Here is a 17842-nt window from a genome sequence, read left to right as displayed (position 1 = left end):
CTAAAATCACCCCCCCCCTATTTCTTTACAACTGCCCCCAAGGATCTGAACTTTGGGGACAGTGAACATTTTTAGCAGCGGCAGAGACTCCTTTCTGCTTAAAAATGTCTATCCCCCAAGTCACTGCCTCCAGAAAGCCTTCCCTGATTGACTTAGCTTTGTACTGGGGACCTCAGCTCTGCTGTTACTGCATAATTTGCCCTCTGTTAAAATCATCTGTGCAGCTATTACCTGACCAAACTGCAAAGTCCCCGAGACATGGGGAGACACTGATCTTTGAGCCCCAATGCCTGGCTTGGTGCCTAATAAATGATCTTTATAGGAGGGATGGCTGGGGACACTCCCAAGGCTGAAGCAGTATTGCCAAAGGCCCCTAGCCTCTCCCTCATCCCCCCCCCCCCCCCGCGCCCAGCAGACAACAGAAACCAAACAGGGGAGGAGATGAGGAATAGGGAGAGGTTTCCCAGGCCTCCAAAGCTGGTACCTGCTACCCGATGGGCCACCAGCCCTTCCAGGTTCAGCGGCTCTTCCTCTGGAGTTCGGGAGGGATCGGAAGTAGTTTCCTTTGGTGGGAGCTGAGGCTGAGCAATGAGGCCAGGGAGAGAGGCCGGGGGTTCCTGAGGCCCCGCAGAGCTATGAGGGCTTGGAAGGAAGGTGGAAGAGGCTGGACTTTGTGGACGGAAACTCTGGTTGGATCCGGCTGGATGCAGCTGATAATCGTAAGGCGAATAAGACCTGCCAGAAGAGACCAGCTCCGGGGCTCCCGGGGACGGCCCGCTGGGGATATAGCCAGATCGGGACTGGGTCAGTGGGTGGGACTGGCGAGAAGACCCCAAGAGGGGCTGTGAAGAGAGTGGGGAAGCCCCTGGCCAGGCCCCGGGGACACTCTGGGACTTATGAAGAGGGGCAGCCGCAGAGGCTGGTTCCAGGTCCAGCATCAACATATTGAGGGCTTCGATGGACTGCTCGATCTCCTGCTGGGAGGCTGCCCTTGGGAACTCTGGGAGAGCAGGTATGGGGCTCTCTGCTGGCAGCTGGGGACTAGGCTTGCTGCGGGCAAGACTCTGCAGTGGGGATCTCTCCTGCTGGCGGGGAGGTGGGTGGGGCTGCTGCTGCTGCCACGAATTCAGACCCCTCTGCACGGCCTCTCGACTGCTGCCCCCACGGGCCGGAGCTTGGGGCAGCTGGGGCTCCACATCTGGAAAGGACTGGGATCGGAATAGACCACTGGGGTCACAGCCACAGTGGGTGCTGGTCACTTGTTGTGACCAGGCTGGGTGGGGTCCCTCACGCTGGTAGCCAGCTAAACCCTCCTGAGCAGAGTACGAGGGTCGGATGGGGACTGAGTGGCTGCTGTGGACAGGTACCAACCGGTTGGCAGCCTCATAGGGGTAGCCTCCACCATTGAGCATAGGTTCTGTGGAATAGGGTTTGTCCAGACCATTGGTCAGTGGGGACAGGGTCTCTGGATAGCCACCTTCGCTGGTATTGGTGACCCCATCCAGGGAGGACAGTGTTCCCATGCTGCCCCCACTCTGCCCATCCTGGATGGGCAGCTCATCATCCAGAATGTCTGTCTCCCGCTCAGATGCCAGAGCCCCGCCATTGACATGAACCTGGGCTGGGACAATGTGGCGGCCAGGGGAGGACACAGTCGGGCCCCCGCCGGGGTGGGCTCTGAGTTGCTGAGCCCTGTACATGGCGCCTTGCTTCTCTCTATCGACACCAAAGCCACTTAGTAGGCGATCCAGCTCTTTCTTCTCCTGAGGACTCAGGGCAGCAGGGGCAGTGGTTGCCCCAGAGACTGGCTCATCAGTCTTGTCTGTCTTTGTGGAGGCTGTGGAGTTGCCGGAGTCACTGCTCACAGACAGGGTGTGCTCCACGTGGTTGGGAGTGGCTGACAGGGCAGGCCTTGCAGTAGTGACAGGCCCCGAACTGCCATTCAGGGAATCCTTCTTCTTCACTTTGGCATACAGGCTCCCGTCCAGCGGCCCTTGGGTGTGCCCCACCACTTCTGCAGGGACAGCAAGGGAGACAGCAGGCAGCACATGTCAGCAAAAGGCAGGAGCAGTCATCAGTCATATTCTCAAAAAGAAGCTAAAAGACCCCCATCCCCCGAACCCCAGACCTCCTCTCACTACCCTACAGATGGAAAAAGGGAAGCACCCCCGGCACCCTGGCCAAGTTTTAGGGGAGAACCTGCACTTGCACTCAGCTTCAAGCAAGGTATAGCATAAGACTGACCAACCTGGACCAGGTCAGCTGTGGTACACCGCGAGCTTCCAAAGCAGAGAGACACAAAGTACTTCATAGGCCTTAGCAACCTTCTTTTTAACAACAATAGGGAGCTGAGTTCAATCCTCAGCACTCACATTAAAAAAAAAAAAAAAAAAAAAAAAAAAAGCCAGAGATAGATAGATCCCTGGGTCAGCCAAATTGAATAGGCAAGCTACAACCCGTCTAGCGAAAGGCTCTGTTTCAAAAATAAGGTAGACACTTGGTGTTGTCCATCGGTCTCCGTGTGCACATGCACACACATGTACATGTACACACACACACACACACAAAATAAGATGGAAGCAGTAATGGAATCATGTTGAATCGTCTAAGGTGGCCCAGGCCCTAGTCACTGAATTCAGTGAATGCACCTCCAGCTGAATGAGTTACTGGCCTGCTCTGGTGACATGGTACGACGTCAGCTAGTGGGAGGCATGACTTCTGTCACCATGAGCACCATTCATTGCTGAAAGGGGACATCCTGAGCCTGCTCAGCCCCTACAGTTCCCACTTCAGGAAGCTTCCTCTACTCCTATTCCAGGAGTCCTGCCCTGGACTAGAGGCAGCAAGGCCAGGAGATGAGGCATTTCCTCCAACAGACGCACATGGAAGGTTTAAGTATGGAGATGCAGATTTCCCCTGAGATAACCTCCAAGCAGGGAAGCCAAGGAGAGACCCAGAGGATGGCAGGAAATCATGTAGGACATGGACGTATTCGAGAGGAACGGGAGAGTGCCGGGGAAGTAGGGGACCAGGCAGAGCTGGGGAGTCACAGTTAAGGTTAGGACAAACTGGCCCTCGCCTTCCACAGTTTAGCTCCACACAAAGAATTTACCAGAACAGCACAGACAATGCCATTCTTCCCGCCCACTGTCACATTTCCAGAAGTTTCTCCATATTTCCCCCAGAGCACTGTTCCATCCTTGTGGGCCCCTAGTCCATCACCTGCAGGCTTAATCTAAGACATCTAGGCCTCTAAGGAAAGGAAGGAGAATCAAAGTGGGATTGAGATGTCCCCCTGCCTCCAAACAAGCATTCAGATCCCTGCAGCCCCCTGAACAGGAGAGCTGGACTTCAGAGCTTCAGCAGTACCCATGCCAAACAGGAAAAGCTCCGTCCCTACCGAGCAGGGCAGGGGCAGGGTGCTAGAGCTAAGCCAGAGCAGTAGTAGAACTTCAGTATGAGGTCTTAGGGGTGTCCTTTTGTCTGCAGACAGTGCTGGGGACGCCCCCCCCCAAGGGTAACACTTTCCCTGAAAGGAAAAAGTGATTGTTGAGTGGCTTGGGGCCAGAGGGCTGACTCAGAAACAAGGGCTGCCCCGCCCCTGCCCAGGCAGTTCAATGACTTCACACCCTAAGGAGTCAGCAGCCCAGCTCCAGCCCTCCCACCCCACTCCCCACCCCACCCCCGTGTCTCCTTCTGACTCTCCAGTCCAGACCCTAGGTGGCAGAGGAAAAGACGCTTCCCAAAAGCCGCACTAACCCCAGCCAGGTAACCCCCGCCCCCAGCCCTACACAAAGTCAGACAAAAGAATCATGAGAAATACACATTACCATGGAAGTCAGGCAGGCAGACTGAGAGATGTGCCCACACCAGGTACTCACGGAAAGCAGAGAAGCATAGTGGGGAAGTGGGTTCTGTGTACATGCCTGAACGCCAGGCTCGGCTAGAACGCAGAACCCACCTCCGTGTGTGAGATATGTTACAAGGCCCTTGACACATGCAGCATTGCAAGTCCTGTGACTCAAGAAGGATTGTGCCTCCAGGAAACATGGAGAAACAGAGGCAGAGATAGGAATTCACTACAAATATGTGGTACCTGTTAAAGCCAGGCTCTCAGTGAGAACTAATTTACTTTAACAAGTATAAAATCTGGATTCCGCAACTGTTTCCTTAGATTACTTAAATCCAGAGGGGGGAGGGAAGGGGGAAGGGAGGGAGGAAGGGAGGGAGGGGGAGGGGGTGGGAAACGAACACGCAAAAGTCAGGACTAATCCAAAATAAATATTTAAATTTAAAGCCACAAGCACTTCAAGAAATACAAATGATCTTGCTATACCCAAGAATTACGCCTCAGGCTAGAAATAAGAGCCACCAAAAACAAGCCCTCATACAGAAGCTCACAGCCAAAGCAAGTGATCAGGCAACCACAAAGCAGACTTGTCACAATCAGTGCTCCTGTGCACGAGGGCCCACAGGCCACCGCATGCCACTCAAGAGTTCTCAGAGATGCTGGCTAGACAACACAGTCCAACCTTCCACACATGCCCTGCAGGTCCATTGACCTACAACTCTGTCCCCGGTTTCCACGGCGGCTTTAAGACCTACACAAGCAAGCGGCCCTTAGCAACACAGGGTAGTTCTGCCCAACAGCCCCGGCTCCCAGGGCTATGGCTGGAGAATGCCACCAGCCTACCCTGGGCCAGACTCCTAAAGGAGGCTGGGCCTAGATGGCTACCTCTCTGTCTTCTTTGCTCATATCTCCAGAGGAGTAAAGTATAAGACAGGAGACTTCCCGCTCTGGCCCCTCTCTGGCCCTGTCTTTCTGAAAACCGACTCCCTGTTTACTGGTTGCATCCAGAGGGGACAAGTACCAAGAGCTAGCATTCATTCCCAGGGATTTATTTCTGAGGTGGTCTCTGGTGGGTAGGTCTCTTCAGCCAGTGGGCAGGAAGAGTTGCCTCTCCTCCTGTGAGCCCAGACAGCTACAGACCCTCCATGGAGACTGCAGAGCGGATGCCATCATATCTCTCAGGCCAGGGCTCCTCTATAGGCTCTACCCAGCCCCACCTGCCCCACCCTGAAGCATCTTCACTCAGCCATGAGCAGCCGCCGGTGAGGGTCCATTCTGAGAACATCTGGACCACACCAGCATCTGTCCAGGAGTTTGTGCAAGGAGAGTGTTCCCCAAGGCAGGCACACGCGGGCTGATTCTCACACACACACACACACCCGCACCTGACCTCTCAGCCCCTCCTGGCTCCTCCTTTCCCCTCCTAGCCAGGCCTTGTTCTTCATTGATTTCGAAAATGTCAATCGTAAGCTTGTTCTGCCTGTAGCTTCTCTCACATGGGCTATTGTTCGCTGCAACGTCCGGAATATCAACTGTCAAGTCTTACGAAGAAAATCAAAGAGGTGTAAATTATTTAATTAAATACTCTGTGCTAAATATAAATAAATGCAAACATCTCTTGTTCTCCAGGAAGGAGCTAACGGCTCCTAGCTGCCCTAGTACTGGGCAAAGAGGCTCCACCCTCCCAGCTATCACAGCACCTTCCCTGAGAGAGGCCGTCCACCTTGTAACAAGGGCAAAGGCAAGGCCGTGCAGACCTATCCAACAGGGCTTCACTGATGACCCAGCAACCGGTTACCTGTGGAGCACTCTTACCCTCCCTCCTCCTCTTAGGGACCCCCAGGTCAGTGCTGTCAGCCCCCCATGCCAGGACACACACTCTCCAGCTCCCTCTTCCCACCACAGTCACATTAAAACCTATTTAGCAGGACCACAAGAAGCCGGAACACAAGGCTGGTTTCAATCCATCAGAGCAGGAAGGGCGAAAGAGAAAGGCAGACACCAGAGGGTAGGGTTGGGATAAAGTGGCAGGGAGAATGTGGGGGCTTGGGGGAGGGGAACTAAGGCTCCTTAACTGAGGAGTCACCAGACTCAGCTCATCTAAGACACACACACACACACAGCCAACACAAGCATTTCAAATAATTCCACCTGAAATAGGAAGGAGTTCATGACTCAAAGAGATCTAGAAAAGGGTCTAACTGGGAAGGGTCAGGGGGCAACAAACTAGAAAGATTAGTAATACCAGATGCCCAGTCTACAATCAGTCCTGAGCGGTAAGCCCCCCAGGCTCCAGAGCAGGCTGGCTGGCCGCTGCTGTCACAGGCTGTATCCTGTCCACTTCTCCAGGCAGTTGACCAGTTCACGGAGGACTCAAGGCCTCACGCTAGTCATGTCATCTGGCTCTCTCTCTTTGCTGGGTCCAGCAGCTCCTGGGAGAGGGACTCAGCCCTGGATGCTGGACTCGGTTGCATGCACCAAGGGGCCCTTGCTCCTCGAGGGCAGGGATCCAGATGGGCGAGTCATAGTTTTGGAAAGATCTGAGGAAAATCCCCAGCTGACTTGGATGTGGACCCATGAGTTGAGGCTGCCTCCTAACAGCACTCTGTGTGGAGACACGCCAGGCACTAAGGACAATACCACCCCAAGCCAGGATAAAGACAGGGCAAGGCACGTCCATCTGATGCACAGAATAGGAGAAAAGGAGGAAGGTGCTAAAGCTAAACCAGTGTTTAGGGAGTGTTTTCTAATTCTGATGCTCATAAGGACTCTTCCAAGGATTATTAGGAATGCCGATCCCTGAGCCTGTCTGAAGGAGACGTACTGGGAGGCCCGAGCTAGGGCTGGGCTCAGCATTGTAAACATGCTATTTGTAGCTTTGGGATCTGAGATTTGGATCCGAATGTGCAGCAGAGAGTTATTGCTTGTTGAGCTATAGAGACAGACAGCTCAGCCTTGCAAAGTATGAGGTGCTGGCCTAACTGGCTTTGTGAAAGTCACCCCCGTACCCCCCACACACAACCCCCCTCCCCCGTTGTAAGGAGGACCCCCAGAGGAGAAACCCAACCTGAGCAGCCAGCAGGAGTTTGAAAGAGTGAATGATCTGAGAAGGGTTTCAGGATGGGCCCTGAGTGATAAAAACTCATTTGGGTCCATGTCAAACAAATAACAATCCATTGGAAAACATTACCCAAAGCAGCGCTGACCACCTGACGGGCAAGGAAAACAATGCCATGCCCAGTGGGAGAGGCACTGTGCCCACCTTGGACGCTGGTGGTTTAGAGGAAAATAGAGTTTTGAGGAGGGGAGTCTGTGCTCCTTATAAGTAAGATGGAAGGCACAGTGTGATAGTGCAGGTTCTAATCCCGGCACTCGGGTAGCTGAGGCAGGAGGATGTTGAGTTTGGGACTATCCTGAGGCAGGAGGATGTTGAGTTTGGGGCTATCCTGGGCTACACATTGAGTCTCAAGAAAGAAAAGTAACACTGGGAGACAGATGAAGGGTGGTATGGGAGGCTGGGCCAAGAGGCAGCTGGGAATCAAGCTTGAGCTGCGAGTCTTTCTCCACAGACTCTGGACCAGCCATGGAGATGCTAAAGGTTAGGGCCAAGGCACGGAACGGGTAGCCTGTGGTCACTGGCAGCAGGGACTAGGAGTGACCAGAAGGGACACGGAGACATGGATCTGAAACAGAGGGAAAGTATGCCTCCCTCCATCCCCCACACCAGGCACGCCCTTCACTCAGAAAAACAGCCCCTACCTTAAAACAGCCTCGTCAGCTTGCTTCAGCTACTTAAGCCACTTTGGAGTGAGCGGCCTCCAGTCTGCGTGTGAGGGTCTGGGTGCTTACTCCAAGGTTTGCTGAGTGGCAGCATTCAAGAGCTAAGCCCCTGGAGCGTGGCCTGACACACCCAAGCACACACTCTCTCCTCTCTCCATTCTCCGCTTTCCATTTTCCAGTAGTTCCCTCACCGGAGGGTGAAACCCAGCCCTCCTGACAGACACACCAGACCCTTTATCGTCTGGCCCTGCTTGCCTTCTGAATCCTCCTCTTTGCTGCCCTCCACACCCGGCTCAACCTCCACTCTGTTCTTCCTAGGCTATTTCTGTGCCCTTCTCTGGCGTGCCACACATGCTATTCTTCATCCTCAAAGGCCCTTCCTCGCCCTGCTCCTGAGGCTCCTGACCCTTCTGTCTTCTCCTCCAGACCCAGCAGCAACTCCTTTGGAGTCTCCCATGGGTTCGCCCATTTCCACTGCCCTGTCCTGTGAAGCCACCACACACTGCACGGCCACTACCGACAACTGTGCCTGTCTTCTCCAAGAAACTGAGTGTTTCCCTGAAGAGAGGCCTCCAGCTTTTCTCTCTCTAGCACTGCTGTCCGCATGGTGCCACACACCATGTGATCTATATGGATGGAATCTATATAGACATTGGAGTTCAATGTAACCCTACAGGATGTCTCTATGGAGAATGCAACCTGTATATACCAGGTACTCCCACAGTCCTACTTGCCTTACATGTAAGGAGCCCCCAGGACTTGGGTAACTCTGCCAATTGCCAAGTGTCTTTGTCATAAAACTCAGAAGACAATCAGGAGTTCTAGGTGTCCCCCAAGCCATCCCCAAAAGATCCTCCTAAAAGTACCACAATGAAAGTATTCATTAAGCAGGGCTCCTCCTCTTTCATAGCATAGACCAAGTGCTTGTGAACTGACTTAGGCAGAGCCTAACTAATGGCCCTCCCAAGTCACACTACAGGCCAGAGGACAATCACTGTCCTTGGCCAAGGACATCTTGGGGTATCTGATGAAACTCTACCTTTCTTTTTAATGTACATGCATTTTGTCTATATGTTAGGGAATAAATGAACATTTTAAAGTCTATCAATGGGCCCCAAGTTAAATATGTTCACCTAAAAATTGGGGTGCTGCTTCTGGGGTATCCAACACTCGGGACTCATATGAAGAATCAAGCTCCACGCAGAAGAGGAGACCACAGTGATAGGATGCAAGTCTTTCCTGCACCGAGGACCCCAACAGCTTTAGCCCACCTACAGGGATGAGACCGAGGAGAAGCAATGCCTAGGGCCCAACAACATCAGGGGCTCCTGAGGTGGCTCGGCCTGGGTGGCAGGGACTCCTGGGCTCAGTGACCAGCCTGGCTTCTGCCTGGGGTAACTTCTCATCTGTAGCCATCTAGGAGGATGTCAGCTCTGGCTATAGAGAGCTCTGGGAATTTCTACAGAGAAATGAGCCATCTCTGGGGTCTAAAGGCAAGCAGAATGAGAGGTTGCACAGCCACACCCAACCCTCTGAAGGGAGCCACAGAGGGGACACAGCCTGGAAAATAAGAAAAAGAAAGCACAGGTGTGAGCCAGCCAGGTGTTCTGGGCCCACTTAGAGAGCTGTCCATTGGTGTAATGTAGATACACTTGGGCCTTGGGTTCCTATAGGCAGGGGACAGATGAGCCATCTCCATCGATCCAGGAAAGGCTGGGTGCTGTCCCATTTTGCTGAAGCAAAAGAAAGCCAAGAGGAGGCAGGTGATGCAGAGTCCAGAGACAGCATCTGGACTTCTGGCCATACAAGTAGAGAAGTTGATTTTGGAAGAAGAGCCCCTAGACTCGGGGGTAGCTGAACTCAGACCGGGAGAGACTCAAGGTCGACTGAGCAAAAGGAGCCATTTTGAAAGCCTCAGGCTTCTAGAGCTGAAAGGCCTACAGGCATCCATTCCCCTACTTGATAGGCTGACAGTGGTGCTCACAGGCTGGGGGAGCCGGAGGTCACTCGGCAAGAAAAGACATGTCAAGCTGACACCTGGCTCCATGTCCCCTGCTCCTGACTCCACGATGGTTCACAGTGAAGATGGCTGGAAAAACGGTACCCAGGAGGAGGAGGAAGAAGAGGAGGAGGAGGAGGAGGAGGAGGAGGAGGAGGAGGAGGAGGAGGAGGATGGCTCTCCAGCTCTGATAGGAAACCAAGAGTTTCAAGGCAATATGATATATGGGCTCTAGTACAGTGATGGTGACAGATGTGTCCCCAGGCCTTCCTTAAGAAGGACTTGAGGTGCTGTTCCCACAAACCATCCCAATTGGATTCATGCCACGCCCTCCAGAGGGAGGAAATGGGAGGTGGTGGCTGCGACCTTCATTTTAGATTCTACCAAGCAGGGACCCTCTGTAGAATGCAAATGACCTAGCCTGGTGACACATCAGGTGCTGTCTACAGGGCAAATGTGAATTTCCCTGGCCAGACTCCTCCTGTCTTGTCCCAAGGAACAGTCCTGGCACCGGGCTCCCCAGCCTGGTGCTATAACCAGAGCCTGGCGCACCCACTCCCCACCCTCGCCTATTTGAGCACCAGATAGTCCAGGCACTTTCAGGATGGTAAAAATAGCTACCAAGTCCTCTGCCAGGCCAGGATGCTGCCTGGGCACTCAGAGAGCCCTGGCCACAGAAAAAGCAGAGTGGCTAAGAGTCTGGCCAATGAAGATGGGGAGAAAGCCATGAAAAAGAGTGTTAGGGTCAGCTCTGGGGATCCCACAGTTTCATTTACAAAATAGGGGAGTGCCCCCAATTAATACTTCACAAGCCACCTATAGGGGGTTCCTACGGCATTCTCTCTACCCACCCCATTTGACTCAAGATGAACCATTTCCCTGAGAGACCGGACAACTCACATCCACATGCTCCTCCACCCAGCTAACCTTTCCCCCAAAAGCTGCAGCCATATCACGTCCCAGAGAGCGCCTCAGAAAGCAAGGTTGACACTGCGCACTCAGAGGTGGCTCTGCACAGTCGCACACCCTCCCAGTCTCAGGTCAGAGAGACCCTAGGCTCCAGGAAGAAAGCCCCCACCCCAGGTCCAACAGAGACCTAAACAGGGGACACACAGGGGCAGCCGCACAGGCGCACTTACCCTAAGCAAAGAGCGGGAGGAAGGCTGTGGGAACACTCTGATTTGTCCCCTCTGCTTCAAGTTTAAAGTAATTTCCTGCCCAGCTGGCCAGCCAGCCGGCTACAGTTCTCAGGCTGAGTGTCCTCCTCAGGCTCCCTGGGACTGTCAGGGGTGGGAGGAGTCAGTGCTGACTGGCCCTGCGCACACACACACACACACACACACACACACACACACACACTCCCTCTCCACTCTGGCTCGCTCTCTCCCCCTCTCGGCTCAGGCTCACACTGGCTTGGAGGAAGCCTGTGGGATCAAACTCCGTCTGTAATCCCAGCCAGCTGGGTCCCCTGGGTTTCACTTATCATCCTGCAGCTATGCAGTTCTTAAATGACATCACGGTGGCTTCCCCTCCAGCCCGGCCCTGCTCCCAACCCAGCCCTAAACTCAACCCCAGCTCAACCTGCCCCAGCACAGGGGTTGGGCTCCAATCTCCCAGCTCGGGCCAACCAAGCCCCAGTCCCCAACCAAGGGCAGCTACAAACTTCAGAAAACAAGGGGAGAGGCAGCCCCCACTTCCTCCCCCACCACTTCAGAGCAAAGGAATGGGCAAAGCTACCAGACCTTGGGAGAAAGGAGGACTGAAATTTCTTTCTCCAAATTTTCCACATTTTTCCCACTCCCAGCAAAGGGTAGGCAGAGCAGCCGACAACAACTCTCCAGCTGCTGTGCAGTAAGGTGGGAAAGGTTTTTCCCCTCCCCTTCCCCTCTCCTCCTCTCCCCTCCCCTCCCCACCCCTCCGCACTCTTACTCCCACCACCTCCAAGCAGAGTCTAGGAATCAGGACACATCCATGACTTAGAAGAAGAAAAGGCTCCATATGTCACCCCAGAGCAGGCTGGGGTGCCCCTGGACAGAACTCTGGGAGGGGAACACAAGCCCCAACAGCTTTGGCTTCTGGCCTGGCAACCTTGACACAGACTGAGTGGGGCTGCCCAGCAAGCCAGTGGGTGTCTGACAGGAGTTCCTGCAGCTGCCTGGATAGCCCACTGCCACCTGTGTGGCCGTGGCTGTTAGTGTCCTTGCTTGCCCTCTGTGGTGGTCGCAGGGATCAGGACCACTTTTCCGAGGCTCCTGCCTTTCAGGGTGACCACTCTCATCCTCAGCCAGACAGATGTGTGGCCAACCACTCAGAAGCACACAGGCAGGTGCCTGGAAGCTCCCAGCACACGCCTGGCTTGCCTTAGAAGGTGAAATCCCAGAGGACAGCCAGCCTCAGGTCAACCGGTCCCTCTATGTTTGTGACTTACTGGGATCTCAGCTGAAACTTCCAACGGAGTTCCCAAGCCTGTAGGGACTTGGTTTCTCTCCTGGAAGATTTCCCCCTCTCCTGCTCCCCTCCCTTGCCCTCGCCCCCCCCCCCAGTTCCTTTGTGACACTTATGTGCTTCCATTGCTCAAAGCTGTAGCAACTTTGTACCTGCCCTTGCAGCTCAGGAGGGAGGGAGTCGGCCAGAGGAAGACCTCCGCTCTCTCCGCTCTCTCCGGCTCCCACTGTGTTCCATTCCATCTGCTCCATAAGAATATGGAGGAAATATAAAGGGAGGAACAAAAAATTGTTACTTGGGGCCCAGTAGTAGGTCCCCTGCCCCGCCCCGCCTTCACTAATGGCATGCCAGGCAGCAAGGCAGACAGCCATTGTCACATGCCAGCCTTTGTTTTTGCAGACGAGAAATCAAACCCAGAGCCTCAGGCCCAGTGCTAGGCCACAGCACTCTCCTCAAGCCACAGCCTTGGTCCTTGGTCTTTATAACCCATTAAAGATAGGGAGAGAGGGGCTAGAAAAATTATCCCATAGCTAGAATTCCCAAATTGGTGGAGATCAGAGTCTACAGGGACTACTATGCAATGGCCCTCTTGCCACCATAGAACCTCCTAGAACTAACCAAGAAAACCCAAGCTCCTGAAAGAGTTAAGGAGCCCACATCAGCATCTCTGTCCCCACCCAGCCCCACCACAGCAGCAGCAGCGGCCCAATTTGATTTCATCTACCCATCTGAACACCATCTGTAGTATTTTGTGAATTACTAAAATAAATTTAACTTAAACCAGTTCAGAGCACCAAACCCCATGAGATCACAGATTCACAATGTGAATTATACATGTTTTTCTTTTCCTTTGATTTTTTTTTAAATCTTTTGATAACAGATCTTATGTAGCCCAGGCTGGTCTTGAACTTACTATGTGATGGCTTTGAGTTCCTGATCCTCCTGACTCTGCCTCCTAAGGGCTTAGATGAGAGATGTGTACCACCATGCTTGGCTACCTTTTTCTAATATATATATTACAATATACACACTCCTGAAGTCGGTTCATAAAGCAGCCTAGCCCACGTACAGTGCTGTGCAAACAGTAGGTACAAGAACCAGTGCAAAGCATGACCCCAACCAAAAAAAACCAGAAAGCAATAAAAGCCCCTGGGGAATCCTCTGAATACCCTGACTATCTGAACAGCCTTCCCTTAGGAGGCTAACACAAGACTGAAGCAAGTTCGAATCTACCCTGGGCTATATAGTGAGGTCCTGTGTTAAAGAAAAAAAGAAAAAAAGGCCAGGGGAAAGGAACAAGGTAAGGACGGAGGGAGGGAGACCCTGGCTTCAGGCCCTGCCTTCCCCCCAAAGGTAGAAATCTCAGTGGCTTGAGAATCTGAGCTTTAAAATACCCTTATGCTGTAGCCAGGCGTGGTGGCACATGCCTGTAATCCCAGCACTTGGGAGGCAGAGGCAGGCGGATTTCTGAGTTCGAGGCCAGCCTGGTCTACAGAGTGCGTTCTAGGACAGCCAGGGCTACACAGAGAAACCCTGTCTCAAAACAAAACAAAACAAAACAAAACAAAACAAAAGCCCTTATGGACACAGCCAGGTTTGCCCAATGATGGTCCTCGTGGAATCAAAACATTTCCTATTATGATCTTACCATCTCCCCACAAATATCCATCTTCTCTTTAAGGAACAGACACAGGCACTCTTAGCTGTCATTAGCATCGTCTCTCAGGTGACTTTATGGGGTTCTTTGAGGATCTTAGAACAAATCAATGTTCTCCATGAGAGCCCAGGTGGTACCCAAGGTGTGTGCGATGTCCTCTGAGTCCCCTGGACAGTCCCCCCTCACTGGCTTATCTGTGTCACCTGATCTGTTCCCAGGGCCTTTGTCACTCTCAGGAGGAGGATCTACAGCAGCCCACATGAGAAGTATGCTACCTTGTACAGTTTGGAAGCCACATTTTTGTTTTTTGTAACACAGCTTCAGAGTATACCTAACCCCATTGCCTATGCTTACCCATCATCTGCTAGCGATGCAGCAAAGACAAGAGTCTCAGGAAATGACCCAGCCCCTGGAGACTGTGATGTCACTGAAACACTGAAGCTGTTCAGTACAGTGCTGCTCTGACAGCTGAAGCAGCCAGCGTTCCCCGCAGCCAAGAGGCATGGTAGCATTATACATAAGTTCAAGACTCTGGAGACAGGAAGGCAGACCTTTGGCTGCCTCCAGGTACCCAGGGTTTATCAAGTCTCCAGATTTGCTGCCACTGTGGGCAGCCATCCCAGGCCATTTCCTAGAATCATAGCACAGTCAGCCCAGGGGACATCCTGAGCTCAGCGACTGGTCCACCCGATCCCATCCGTCCAACTCTGGGAAGCAGAGGGCTCCACAGATGGTTAGAGCCAGAGCCAAGATCACAACTCAGCCACTGCCTCCCGGAAGGAAGTCACCCCTGCTGCCAGATCCAGGATACACGCACAGAGGGAGGTGGCTAGAGGGTCCTAGGACACACACACACACACACACACACATACACAACACACAACCACAAGCACCTTCAGCTGGTCTAATGGTACAAAGAGGGTGGGACACTAGAGGGCCACACCTCATTGGAGAAGCAGCTTCAGCTTGTGAGTCCAAAGACTTTACCCTCCCCAGGACAGCCTTGGCCCAGCAGAGTCCAGATCTGGGGAGGGGAGGGAGCCCAGTTGCCATGGCGCAACTTTGATAGGCTGGGTCCCTTCTCACTGTCATTTCCTGTTTCTGTCCTAACCCTTCTGTCTATCTATCCTCTGGCAAGTGTAGAAGCATCTCCCCGGGCCTGGCTCTTGGATCTTGTTCAACATAAATGCCTCTCCCCTTTCTCTCTGTGTGCACACATGTGTGCATTTGGGAGAGTGAGCATATACTTGTGTGCCTGTGAGTGTGTAGAGGACAGAGGTCAATCTCAGAGGTCTTTCCTCAGCACTATCTACCTTTTCTCTTTTGAGGCAGGGTCCCTCGCTGGCCTGGAATTCACCAAGTAAGTTAAGGGGGAGTGGTTATCAGGCCCAAAGATCCTCCTGTGCCTGGCTCTCTATCACTGAGATTACAAACACCTTCCCACCACACCTGGCTTTATACATGGGTACTGGGGACAGAACTGGGGTCTCCATGCTTACAAGACAAGCACTTTGCCAACTAAACCATCTCCTCAGCCCCTTGGCCCTTGTTCTTACGGGACAAAATGATTATGTGTTTTGACTTCCGACAGTCTTGGGGTTAGGACAGAAACAGAACATTGTCCCCAAGGAGTGCTACTTCATAGTCTGTGAGCGAGTCCTTGCAACAAAGCTGGAAGAGATCGGGGTGGGGTAGGGGCGTGCAGCACCAGGTAAGGTTGTCACCCAGGGAGTATGTAGCCAGGGGCATTGTGGGTTATAGAGGGAAGAAATGCCATTAGCATATAGCAGGTAGACTTGAGTTAGATAGAGAGAAGAGAGTCCAGGCAGGAGAGGCTGAGTTCCCAACAGACTGGACTCTAGTTTAGCTGCTTACTGCATGAGCTTGGCTGGTTTCATTTCCACTGTGACAAAATAACAGAGGAAAGCTTGGAGCTCTAAAATGTCTTGTTCAAGGGAGAACTCAGGATCATCAAGGAGGCTGCAGGCATGGTTGGAAGGGTGGGGCCAAGAAAAAGCATCCCACACATACCCCATGACAGACACGATGTCAAGGTGCTGAAGGTGCAGGGAGGGAAGGAAAGGGAGAGAGGGAAGGTCACTAGGAAAGAAAAGAAGAGGGCCTGTTGCCTGAGTATGCGTGTGTGTGTGTGTGTGTGTGTGTGTGTGTGTGTGTGTGTATGTGTGTGTGTGTGTGTGTGTGAGTCCATGTGTGTGTTAGAAACATACTCTCAGAATACCCTAGGATCCCATACCACACCAGCCCAAAAGACCTGAAGAAGTGCAGCTCAGGGCTACAGGGGCAGGGCAGGCTACGGGGAGTCAGGCTGCTGGGGTCTCCACACCTATTCCAGAAAGGCAGCAGGCAGATCCAGTCTGGGGATATGTCCCCTTAAGAACAGGATAAGATTATGCAGGAGGGGGACTGTCAGCTCCCAGATAGACAAATGCATCGGATAAAGGATGGAGGAACATCTGTCCATAGCCCTCCTGCCTCAACTTACCCCATCACTCCCAGTACAGATGTGCTTCAGAAGCACCCTCACTGGGAAGGTGGAGGAGAAGGCAGAGAAGGACGAATGAGCTTGGGAAGAGAAGGAGGCTGAATCAATGCCTATAGCCAGTCACCAAGCGTCCGTGCCTAACCAGGTGTCTTTGGCTGGCCTCCATAACTGCCTGCCCAACCCAGCAGCTAGACACTCGCTCAAGGTGGTCTCAGCCACATGCTCTTCCTGTTCTCCAAGACCAAGACGCAGTCGAAAGGAGATAGCAAGGCACGCAGACAGGGCTCTGAGGCACCATTGGCAAGCGAGGAAAAACCGCATGAGACCACGTGACATCTCAGAACCGCCCATCCACACACCAGTGACTAGGCCAGTATGGAGGTGCCTTGAAGGGGCTCCCTGGGAACTGCATGCACCCCAAGGAGGACTCTGAGCTTGAGGAGAACACATAGCACCCATCTGAGCAGTCCACAGTCACATAAGGACCCAGCTTCAAGAGTGGGCCAATCTCAATGTTTTACCCAAAATGACACAGTCTCTCACTGTAAGGACTGTAAGTCTATGTGTTTCAGCGTATTAGAAGAGGCTGTGTGGAATGGTCCATGGAGTTCTCTACAGAGTAATCTGGGGACTCAGTACACAACACGGAACTGTGGGGGGGGGCAGGGGGTTCTGTGGAGTTTTCACGTGAGTGAGTGTAGGCTAGCAGCAGACACAGATGGTTTGTGTTCCCTTTTAAACCAGGCAGTTCCCTCCTGTGCTGAGTGAAGTGACCCGCCCCCAACCAAGCCCTCCAGCCCACAGGGAACCTTCCTGGATGGGAGGCAGCCCCCTGGCCCAGCTCTGGCCCTTCTGCCCTGGCATCCTACAGGGAGCACCTGCGGGACTCGGGACTCTCAACCTTTGTTCATACAGAGCAGGCTTTGAGGGAGGAAGGGAGAGGAGAGATCTGAGGAAAGCTTTGGCTTTCATATCGAAGTCTGACCTCACTGGCCTGGGGGGGGGGGGTGGGACAGAACCAACATCAAAGAATGCTTGCAGCTGAATTTTTTCCCCCAAGCAATCAAAGCCACAAACAGCAAAAGCCTCAGACAAGCGTCAGTGACAGCTGTCAAGATGGGGAAACTGGGCAGCAAAAAGTGAGGGCTTCGGGGCTGGTTTTGCCTCAGCTCACCAGACAAGGAGAATCCAGCTGGAGCCAGAGGGGCTGGAGGGCATCCAGCCCCACCCTGGAGAGAAGACCTATGTCCCTGTGGGAGAAGCTTTGGGTGCAAACAGTTTCAAGAAAGGAGAGAAGTGGGAACAGGAAGTCTGGAGGGGAAGACAGTGCATCCTCTTTCCACAGAAAGTGAATCTTGTCAGAGAACTCTAGAAGTCGCAGTGTTCCTTCACAGACACTAACCACAGTCACTCATGACACCCACACAGGTAGAAATATTCACCCCAGCTTCAAGGAAAGCCGCCCTGAAGCTTGGCAGTGGTGGTTCACAACTGTAACCCCAGAACTCAGGAAGTGGGTGGATTTCTGCACCCAAGGCCCGTCTGGTCTACAGAGTGAGTTCTAGGACAGTCAGAACAACACAGAAACCATGTCTCCAAGAAAGGAAG

At 53.1% G+C, this 17842-nt stretch overlaps 1 protein-coding gene across 8 annotated transcripts in view; it reads right to left on the bottom strand.

Moving 5' to 3' along the window:
* The window catches only part of Tns1 (tensin 1), a 195033-nt gene that overhangs the window by 39497 nt on the left and 137694 nt on the right, over nucleotides 1–17842 (bottom strand). For all 8 annotated transcript variants that reach the window (XM_052193078.1, XM_052193076.1, XM_052193077.1 and 5 more), the window contains one exon: nucleotides 485–2014. In XM_052193078.1, the coding sequence (XP_052049038.1) occupies nucleotides 485–2014 (1530 nt within the window). The remainder of the gene's footprint in view (nucleotides 1–484; nucleotides 2015–17842) is intronic.

Source organism: Apodemus sylvaticus, chromosome 9 (assembly GCF_947179515.1).
Source record: "Apodemus sylvaticus chromosome 9, mApoSyl1.1, whole genome shotgun sequence".
Lineage (NCBI taxonomy): Eukaryota > Metazoa > Chordata > Mammalia > Rodentia > Muridae > Apodemus > Apodemus sylvaticus.
This window is presented reverse-complemented; position numbering and strand designations above follow the sequence as displayed.